General features: G+C 44.4%; 1 protein-coding gene across 3 annotated transcripts in view; it reads right to left on the bottom strand.

Annotated features, from left to right (window-relative positions):
- Positions 1-264: 264 nt before the first annotated feature.
- Lekr1 (leucine, glutamate and lysine rich 1) overlaps positions 265-10429 on the bottom strand; it is a 186615-nt gene continuing 176450 nt past the window's right edge. For all 3 annotated transcript variants that reach the window (XM_037206641.1, XM_028888675.2, XM_028888676.2), the window contains one exon: positions 265-2376. In XM_037206641.1, the coding sequence (XP_037062536.1) occupies positions 1972-2376 (405 nt within the window). In that variant the 3' untranslated portion in view covers positions 265-1971. The remainder of the gene's footprint in view (positions 2377-10429) is intronic.

Raw genomic sequence — 10429 nt, 5'->3', positions numbered from 1 at the left:
ATTATACAGGATGATGTCAAGGAAGGGGAGCACCATTAATGTTTCTTATTTTGACAGATACACATTTGTATTACCATTTACTAGAAACAACATAATTAGCCAAGGGCATCTGTCACTTTATAGTTCTTCTTCCCTGAATTGGCTCTCCTTCTTTTTTTTTTTTTTTTTTTTTTCGAGACAGGGTTTCTCTGTGTAGCTTTGCGCCTTTCCTTGAACTCACTTGGTAGCCCAGGCTGACCTCGAACTCACAGAGATCCGCCTGGCTCTGCCTCCCGAGTGCTGGGATTAAAGGCGTGCGCCACCAACGCCCGGCTTGGCTCTCCTTCTTATACAGACTCAAGTTTGAAAAGTGAGTGCGCTTTAAAAAGGACAAATATTAATTAACTCTAGTGTGGGTGCGGCTAACAACATTCATGATGGAGGCTTGGGAAGCCCTTAGGGCTGGAAAGACCAGGATTAAGTGACAGGGTCCTGGTTCAACTTCTGTCTCTAAGTATACTCCCTGAGTCAGGCCACATGCTCTTGGCCTACTTCTATAGAGATGTGAGGGTGGCTTTACAGTCCACCCTCCAGCCACTCTTACGTGGCGCTGTGCGCTCTTGTCAAATGTCATTATGCAGAATGGCAACCTCTGTAAAACAGGAAGTATCCTAATCCTTAACACAAAGACTCCTACCTCAAGTAGTCAGGAAATCAGGGCACCTAACGTGGAATTATCTTAAAGTTAAAACACTCTAGTAAGCCTTAGGAAGATTTTGTTTAGTCACGTTACTCTTTTATGCAGTGGTAAGGATGCCAGGTACCTATGGTTTCCCTCATCAATACTGCAGCAAAACGGGCAATTTAGTGTGTTTTAGTCACATGTGTTCCCTATGAGAAGGGGAAGGCTGAATGCCCATGAGACAGCAGGTGGAGGAATTGATCCGGCTTTTTACCCCCCAGAAACATAAAGACAAGGATCAGCTGGAGAAAAGACAGATGAGCACTAGCCTGAGGTAGGAACAGCTAACAGGAGTTGGTGGCTTTAAGATAGCTTTAAATAGCAGATCTTCTTTTACAGTCTCACCCCGAGAATAGAAACTGTAATCAGTTACCCATTTCCAAGGGTAATCAATTTTGAATCCAAATTAGCCTTACGTTCTTTTTACTAAGCAATCTTGTATTAGTTCTCTTCCCAACGGCTGGAGAATTTAAGTCCAACAGAACTCAGCTGTGTGCCAGAAATCATTCAATGCAGAAAATATCCACCAAGAAATATTTTCACGGTCATGTCTTCTGTTTTCTGAAACAATGTTCATAATCTGAGAATCAGACCAAATCTGAGAATGAATGGGAGCCACCATAATTTTGTAGGTCCCCAGGGTCTCGGTAGGTCTTCTACAAGGCTGTCTATCATTACTTCTGACCCAGCCTACAAAGCACTCAGACAACCAGGTAGGCTGAGGGAAAGGAGCATCTGATGGTGATTATTAACTAGCTCTGCGAGTTTTTGAAGTATGTACTTTGGAAATTAGCTAAGGACTTTCTTTTTCCATTTGGTATACTTACCACATCCCATTTAGTTCAATAAACAAATGAACAAATGCCAATAAAACCAATATAATCTACTTTTTGTGGAGATGATCTGCTTGCTACGGAAAGAAAGCAGGAAGGGGAGGGGGAGGATGAAAGGCAGGAAGGGAGGGAGGGAGAAAGAAAAATCCGCTGGGGTGTGAAGCCTCAAAGGCCAGGCTCGCAGGGCATACGAGATAGACATGAAAATAGAAATCAGCCCTCTGGAATACCAACTTCATTATCTGTTGCAATTTCCAAGGCCCTTTGAAAAATATTGCTCCACAGTCCCTAGCTTTTTACATTCCTCGTTAAATATATCTGCAGACATGTGTTTCTGGGCACCCGGCTACAGTGAGTCTCCGGCAAGCTGTGAAGGGTGTGTACACCGTGGGCTGAACTGGCTCCTGACTCAGGTCATCACTGCTGACTCAGCCTCCGGCTCAGGATGGCAGTCAACCTCTGCCTGGTCTCGTTTACCGAAGACGCTCGGCCCTTGGGAGGATATGTCTGGGGAAGGGTGGGCAGTCCGGCGCTGATGACCTTCTTGAGCTTATCCGGGGTTAGGGAAGCAGCGGGCTTTGGCAGTCCATGCAGGCTGGTCGTGTTGGTGCCTCGTCCACAGTTCTGCCTCACGCTGCTTCGCTCGCGGTGATTACTGACTGCCGTGGCAGGGTAGGTTAGGGTGCCCTTGTTGAGGGAACACGGTAAGCTTCCTCCACTCCTCCTGAGCTCCAGGAGCTGTTCTCTGGCTTGACTCAAAGCCTCTGTCAGTTCAAAGCGTTCTTCACACTCTCTGCGCACTGTTTCCTGGAGAAAAGTGTTCTGAAAAGAGACGAGGAAAAAGCACCCCTGGCTTTAAACAGTTTATGTAAGCGGAGACTGACAATTTAAATCAGAACTGAGCTGAAGGTCGGAGGCTGTATTCTCTGTCTCTTTAATACCCCGGCCACACGAGACAGAGAAGTGAAAAATGGTGTGTGAGGGTGGACAGAATGCTAACAGAACGTTTAGTTCAACCCTTGCCATTTGTAAGTGAAGTGGAATGACCTGCTCAGGGTTCCGTAGATGATGCGGTCGGATTGGGGCAAAAATCGAGGCCTGCTAATGCTTACATCAGCGGGATTCCAACTTTCTTGCCTCATGTCTCAGACAGTATGTTCTGATACCCACTAAATAATATCTGTAAAGTCATCACATGTTATTTTATAATGAAGGTATAGGCCAATGCATGAAGCAAACTGGTATAATTATAAGATTGAAAAGAATATAATACAGCAGCCACAGCATTTAAACAGTAATATTCGTTATTTATCAGATGCTTTCAATAGAACTTAAATATACAGATCATGTGTCATTATACAGGATAATCTCCCCCAATAAAGAACGTGTTCTTCTTTTAATTCCAGCAGAAACCTCTCATCAAGGTACTGTAAGCTGTGATGGACAGCCTGTATTAGTCAGCATCAGCATACTGTGAAGACGGTCTGAGGCATTAACTTTAAGGAGAATGCATTTATTTTGGCTCATTGGTTCTGGAAGTAACAAGGTCAAACAGTCCCTTTGGGTTGAGTCCTGGAGAGGGTGGCACCCCACAGCAGCAGTGGATGGTGTAGCCAGTCAATAGACAGAGCGGGAAGGCCTGCCAGGATCCCCCCATCTGCTTCCATCACACCCTCCAGGTCTCCCCACAAGGTCTCCCCACAAGGCCAACATCTCAAAGGCCCCCACACTTCCCACAGCACCATCTCGGGCAACCGTTCCACACACGGGCTGGTGGGATCCTCAGTGTCCAAACAATATAGCACAGCCTCTTACTGAAGAAGTTTGCAGCCTCATTAGGTTGAACAGAACGACTTCTATGTATCTAATGGAATCTGACCCCAAGAGTGGATGCTATGGATTTTTAATATGGATAGACTTTTTGATAGAACAATCTGGAATCTCACACAGTAGGGATATATTGAAACAGATGTAAGCTTTACATGCGATTAGATTAGATATCATTAAGGCTCTGTCAAAGTCTGAGAGTCTGTGTTTTTCTTTAGCTGAGGAATTCTCCATTTTCACATATGGAGTCATTTCAATTCCCTCAAAAGCCATAGTAAACGTTAGGTTTTGGATCTTTCCAATGTCCAGATATTGCAAAATACCATCCTCAGGTATAATATAGCATCTTAATCAGAGCAACTGTGATGACCCACACTAGACCCTAACAAAGGAGGGCATATCGACATTTCCTCATAGGAGGAGGGGGTAAGGGAGGGTCATTAAAATGCTCACCTGAGATTCCATCCACTCCCTCTTGTCTCCCTCTCACCCCATCAGCTGTAAATAATTCTGCTCCAAATGCCCATGGGCTCAGGACGTGCTGGAGTATACAGTAGGTAGAAGATTAACTTTGAATGACCGACTTTTCATCGTGTGTGTCTGTGTGTCTGTGTGTGTGTGTGTGTCTGTGTGTGTGTATCTGTATGTCTGTATGTGTGTATGTATTCATTCCATGTATGAAGCTTTTGGGAAGTTGTCACCCACCCTGGAGTAGAACTTTTTGAAGATGCAGCTCTTTCGGGGTTACCTATGGTCCTGCTAACAATACCACACCCATGTTCCTGTAAGTAAGCCCAATAGAACCCAGCAAGCTGGGTTTGAATGGAACTGTTCATTTGATCTGTCATTGGTGGCCTATCTAAGGTGAAGAGGTGTTTGTTCAGGTCTCTTCAAGAATACTGTTGCAACCCCTGACATTGCAGACCAACGGGTCTGCAAACGGGGTGTGTGTGTGTGTGTGTGTGTGTGTGTGTGTGTGTGTGTGTGTGGAGGTTGCTAGGGAGATGGTTCTGTCACTATGTGGTTGCCATGCAATCATAAGGACTTGAACTCAATTCCCTAGCACCCATAAAAAAAAGTCAGGGGTGGCAAAGCATTTCATGAATTCTAGTGCTGAGAAAATGAAGACAGGAGGATTGCTAGGGGCGTTAGGACCAGCTGGTCTCCCTGAACTGGTGACATCCAGGTTCAATGAGACCCTGTCTCAAAAAATAGGGTATAGAGTGATGAAGGAAGACATCCAACATCAACTTCTGACACACACACATACACACACACACACACACACACACACACACACACACACACACACACACGATGAAAAGTCAGTCATTCAAAGATTCAAAGTGGTGCCTTAAAAACAAACAGACTTGAAGTTATTGTGCTCTAGGAATTACCAGTCAAGTTAGCTTATAAAAATAGCCAAGGCATTTCCAAGTCGGACTCTTAGTGGAAAACATCCTCCCTAAGGGTTTACTGACTAACTTGCCATTAGTGGAATTAAGTAAGAAATCATCAGGCTAGGTTGCATCTTCCTATTGAGTTTCTCATGATTATGGGAAGAACTTAACTAATTTACAAATCTGGTAATTAAAATATAATATGGGCTGAGTATAGTGACACACTCCTTTAATCTCAGCACTAGGGAGGCAGAGGCAGGCAGCCTTTGTGAGTTCGAGGACAGCCAGGACTACATAGAGAGACCCTGTCTCAAAAAACCAAAACCACCACCAACAAAAAGACTATGGAATAATTCCAGATTAACATAGTAATTTTTATTAAAGCCATTAGAATATCTGGGTCAAAGGTCCTCATTTATATTTATAGGCCATACACACATGATCCCCATTCACATGTATTTTTTAAAGCCATTGGTCAAGTATTTGCTTCTGCTTGTTTTTCGTTTTAGAGGAATTGGAAACTACTGACATGTGTGGTTTTGTCATCTGGATCTCACCAACTCTACCTGTGTACTGGTTGGAAGTCGGGGTTGGGAAAGTATCAAGCTGTGTACAAGGAAGATTAATAAGGTGCTGGTGAGGGCCATCGCATTTACCGCTCTTCATATGTTTACCAAAAGAAGACACAGTAGTGAGGGTTGGTTACATAACTTGCTGAGAGCCATGCAGCCCGGGAGTGGTAGAGCTCTGCCACCTCCTAGCCCTGTGCCTGTGTGCGGAGTCTCCTTCGTTATGGCAGGCATACATGGGCCGTTTCACGTCTAGGACATCGAGGTGCTGAAAACTTGGTAAGACATTTTCACCTGATTTTCCCAAGAATTCTAAACTCTATTAATCTAACCTTTCTTTTAAAAAGAAAGATCTCACTACATTATCTATTTACAATATTTATCTATATATACAGTAATATCTATACACACTACTTATCTATATATACAGTAAGCTAGCAAAATGTGTAGAAGTAATCAAATTTAAATGTTTTCAATTAATTAGTATGAAATACCCCTGCTTCAGAAAACTTTGAGAAGGAGTCAGTTTTCTTGAAACATAAGAAACTATGGCTAGCCATGATCCCTGACTTCAAACTCTAATATAGAGCTACAGTAATAAAACCAGCTTGGTACTGGCATAAAAACTGACATGTGGACCAATGGAACCGAACTGAAGACCCTGACATTAATCCACACACCTATGAACATATGATTTTTGACAAAGAAGCCAAAACTGTACAGTGGAAAAAAGAAAGCATCTTCAAGAAATGGTGCTGGCATAACTGGATGTCAACATGTAGAAGACTGCAAACAGATCCATATCTGTCACCGTGCACAAAACTTAAGTCCCACTGGATCAAAGACCTCAACATAGATCCAGTTACTCTGAACCTGATAGAAGAGAAAATAGGAAGCAGTCTTGAACACACTGGTACCAGAGATCACTTCCTAAATATACACCAGTAGCACAGACACTGAGAGAAACAATTAATAAATGGAACCTCTTGAAACTGAGAAGCTTTTGTAGGGCAAAGGACATGGTCAATAAGACAAAATGACAGCCTACAGAATGGGAAAAGATCTTTACCAACCCCACATCTGACAGAGGGCTGATATTCAGAATATATAAAGAACTCAAGAAATTAGACATCAAAACGACCAACAGTCCAATTAAAAAATGGACTATAGAGCTAAAAAGAGAATTCTCAAATGAAGAAGCTCAAATGGCTGAAAGACATTCAAGGAATTGTTCAACATCTCTAATCATCAGGGACATGCAAATCAAAATGACTCTGAGATACCTACCATCTTACACCCATCAGAATAGCTAAGATAAAAAACACTGAAGACAGCTTATGTTGGAGAGGATGTGGAGCAAGGGAACTCTCTTCCACTGCTAGTGGGAATGCAAGCTTGTACAGCCACTTTGGAAATCAATATGGTGCTTTCTTAGAAAATTGGGAATCAACCTCCCTCAAGACCCAGCTATTCGACTCTTGGGCATATACCAAGGAATGCTCAATCATACCACAAGGGCACATGCTCAACTATGTTCATAGCAGCATTATTTGTAATAGCCAGAACCTGGAAACAACCTAGATGCCCTTCAACTGAAGAATGGATAAACAAAATGGGGTACATATACATAATGGAGTACTACTCAGCAGAGAAAAACAATGACATCATGAAGTTTGCAGGCAAATGGATGGAACTAGAAAAAAAAAATCATCCTGAGTGAGGTAACTCAGACTCAGAAAGACAAACATGGTATGTACTCACTCATAAGTGGATACTAAATGTAAAGCAAAAAATAACCACATTGCAACTCACAACTCCAGGGAGGCCACCTAGTAAAGAGGAACCTAAGAAAGACACAGGGATCGCCCAGCGACAGAGAAATAGACGATGAGATCTACATGAGCAAACTCGTGCGTGTGTGTGGTGTGTGTGTGTGTGTGTGTGTGTGTGTGTGTGTGTGTGTGTGTGTTAATGGAGGGCAAGGGTCAGGGGAAAGAGAGTTTAGGGGAGAGGGAGGTCCCAGCTAGATCAGGAGCAGTGTGGGAGAATGGAGAGGGAGATACCATAATGAATGAAGACTCCAGGGGAATAGGAAGAAGCAGAGTGCTAGAGGGCTCTCCAAAAATCCACAAAGATAACCTCCATTGCAGACTACTAGCAATGGTCGAGAGAGTGCCTGAGCTGACCTGCTCTGGTAATTAGATAGCTGAACACCCTGGCTGTCATGATAGAACTCTCATCCAGTGTCTGATGGAAGCAGATGCAGAGATCCACGGCCGAGCCTCAGGTGGAGCTCCAGGAGTCTAATCGGTGAGAAAGAGGAGAGACTGTATGAACGAGAGATGTTGAGACCAAGGTTGGAGGAAGCACAGGGACAAAAAGCCAAACTAGTGGAAGCACATGAACTGTGAACCAATGGCGGAGGAACCCCCAACTGGAACAGGGCCAGGCCCTCTGGATAAGTGAGACAGTTGATTAGCTTGAACTGTTTGGGAGGCCCCCAGGCAGTGGAGCCAGGACCTGTCCTTGGTGCATGGGCTGACTTTTTTGAGCCTGGGTTCTATGCTGAGACACTTTGCTCAGTCTTGGTGTAGGGAGGAGGGGACTGGACCTGCCTTGGCTGAGTCTACCAGGCTGGGCTGACTCTCTAAGGGAGACCTTGCCTTGGAGGAGGTGGGAGTGGGGGGTGGATTGGGGAGGGGAGGGCTAGGGGGTGGGAGGAGGGAGGACGGGGGAATCCGTGGCTGATATGTGAAATTAAGTTAATTATAAAATAAAAATACTATTAAAAAAAAAGAAACTATGGATAGCAATGAACAATGAGGCAAACAAATCAGGGGTCCAAAGGGCAGGTGCACTAATATGAAAAGAGAAAGTGATGAGGTGGTGACGGGAGCTCTCATTAAAGAAAATAAAATTCAGTCAGTCCACTAAACTTGAATTTGAGCTCCCAAGAAAGTAATACTCTACAGAAAACACACCCAAGGCAAGTCCTTAGAAACTGGTTTCAGGCAGGTGACGAGGAGGATAGAAAGGTAGAGCAAAGGGAAAGCCATCCCCAAGAGCAGGTGCAGCTGGAGCAGGGTGCCAGCAGACTCCGGGCTGTGTGTGTGCTGGCCAGCGAGGGCTGAAGCAGCCATGGAGTTCTTGGACTGCACACTCCGCCTCCTCCTGGATACAGTCCAGCCGGAGGAGCTCTGTGAGTGGGGGCAGGGAGAGGGCTGCCGACTGTCTCAGTGTGCGGCCAACCACCCTGCAACTCATCCTTCAAGGCTGCTGGCTTTCAGAACAAAGGATTAATTCTCTTTTTATTATTTCCCAGACCAGGAGGACCTCTGAACTGAAAACAGGATCCACAGTTGGGACTTTTGTCTGGGCCCAAACCACTATGATTTCTTAGGTGGATATCCTAATACCTTCATTTTCTCTGCTGACATCACAACTATTTCCCCTAAATTGACACTACAACACAATTTTGTTCACAAGTAGTTTAGGTGTTATAATTTATTCAGTCATAGTGTAAAATATGGAAACAGAACATTTGAAAGTTTAGGACGCTGCTATTTCAGGAGTGGAGTGTGTCAGCACAAGGAAGGAACATGTGGATATGACTAGAGTCAGTAGACACATTAGTGGAAAATTCCATCGTATGTGAAAACAATCATGGCCTACGGTTATTTTGTTTTCAGCAATTAGGCAAGAAGTGTGGGCTGTGCACATTCTTTTTCTTTGTTTTGCTTTGGGGACAGGGTCTCACTATGCAGCTCTGGCTGACCTGGAACTCACTCTGTAGACCAGGCTGGCCTCCATCTCACAGAGATCCTCCTGCCTCTGCCTCCCAAGTTCTGAGATTAAAGGCATGCTCTACTATGCTGGGCTGTTGCCGACTTTTAATATGTATTTTTACTGAATGACATGAGAAAATATATAAGATAGAATATGCTTGCTGGGGCTGAAAATTAATAGTAAACATGACAATGATCAACAAAGCTGCTGTCCTCTACAAGATAAAATTCTCTTGGGCCACCTTTCACCATAACATGGTAAAGGACTATCACTGGACTGCGATGGAACTGGAAGTCAAGATGAAATGGCGGGCATGCACCAAGTAAAGAAGGGAAAGTGGGGGCTTCCAAGCAGAGGCAGCAGCAGGACAGACACATCCGGGCACAGAACATGGCTGCTGGAAGACTCAGCTTGTAAATCAAGAAGAAACTCGCATTGAGGCAGAAAGAACTGAACAAGTTAGATGAGGAGAACTTTGGCAACCTGTTATTGTTGGAGTTCTTACTTGGCTCTCAGAGGGCCAGCTGGATCATGGGAAGATATTTCAAGCAGGGCACTGGCACCATCACATTGGCATGAAATGAAGCTCTCTCTGCCAGCTTTGTGAAAGACACTGTACAGCGAGCAGGGGGCAAGGATGGGGATGGAGGGTAAGAGGGCCTCAGCGTTCTCATGGAGGGTTAGTGTGGCCCAGGAAAGGAAGAGTTACTGCTCCTGGGCCCAAAGCCCACCCACTGGTGTTGAGCACTGTCTACAGCTGCCTCAAAACTCTCAGATGAAGGCTGCTTCAACTGCACTTAAAGAATTGCTTAACTGTACTCCCACAGAGCAGGTAAGTATAAAATTGAAAGTGTAAATGATCTCACTATCTACTTTAACTTTCTAATATTAGAAGTGGCCAATTCCCCACTTTTTGAGATATGAGTGTTTTCAGTTCTAAACACAGAGAAGAAGCAAGAGAAGGTTTGCTGAGTGACCTGATCATTCTGAAGGTGAGAACCCCGTTTGTGGTGGTTCAGAATCAGCTGTATTTGGCATAATTGGGGAGAGGGGGAGGAGGTATGCCAGGAAAGAAGTCTTCACTGAAGAGTAAACACAGATGGCATGGTTCATGTTTTACACTAATGAGGCCCTGACCAGTCACGAAATGATAGATGACACCATTTCCACTGCCTCTAACCAGTAATAACCCAGGAAAGTGGGTGACCAGCCAGCTTGGGGGGGTGGTGGTGGCGCAACTGAGGTAAAAGGAAGTTCTGTGGAAACTAAGAAGATGCATACAGGTTAGTAAAA

The sequence above is a fragment of the Peromyscus leucopus genome, chromosome 6 (assembly GCF_004664715.2).
Source record: "Peromyscus leucopus breed LL Stock chromosome 6, UCI_PerLeu_2.1, whole genome shotgun sequence".
Taxonomy (NCBI): Eukaryota; Metazoa; Chordata; class Mammalia; order Rodentia; family Cricetidae; genus Peromyscus; species Peromyscus leucopus.
This window is presented reverse-complemented; position numbering and strand designations above follow the sequence as displayed.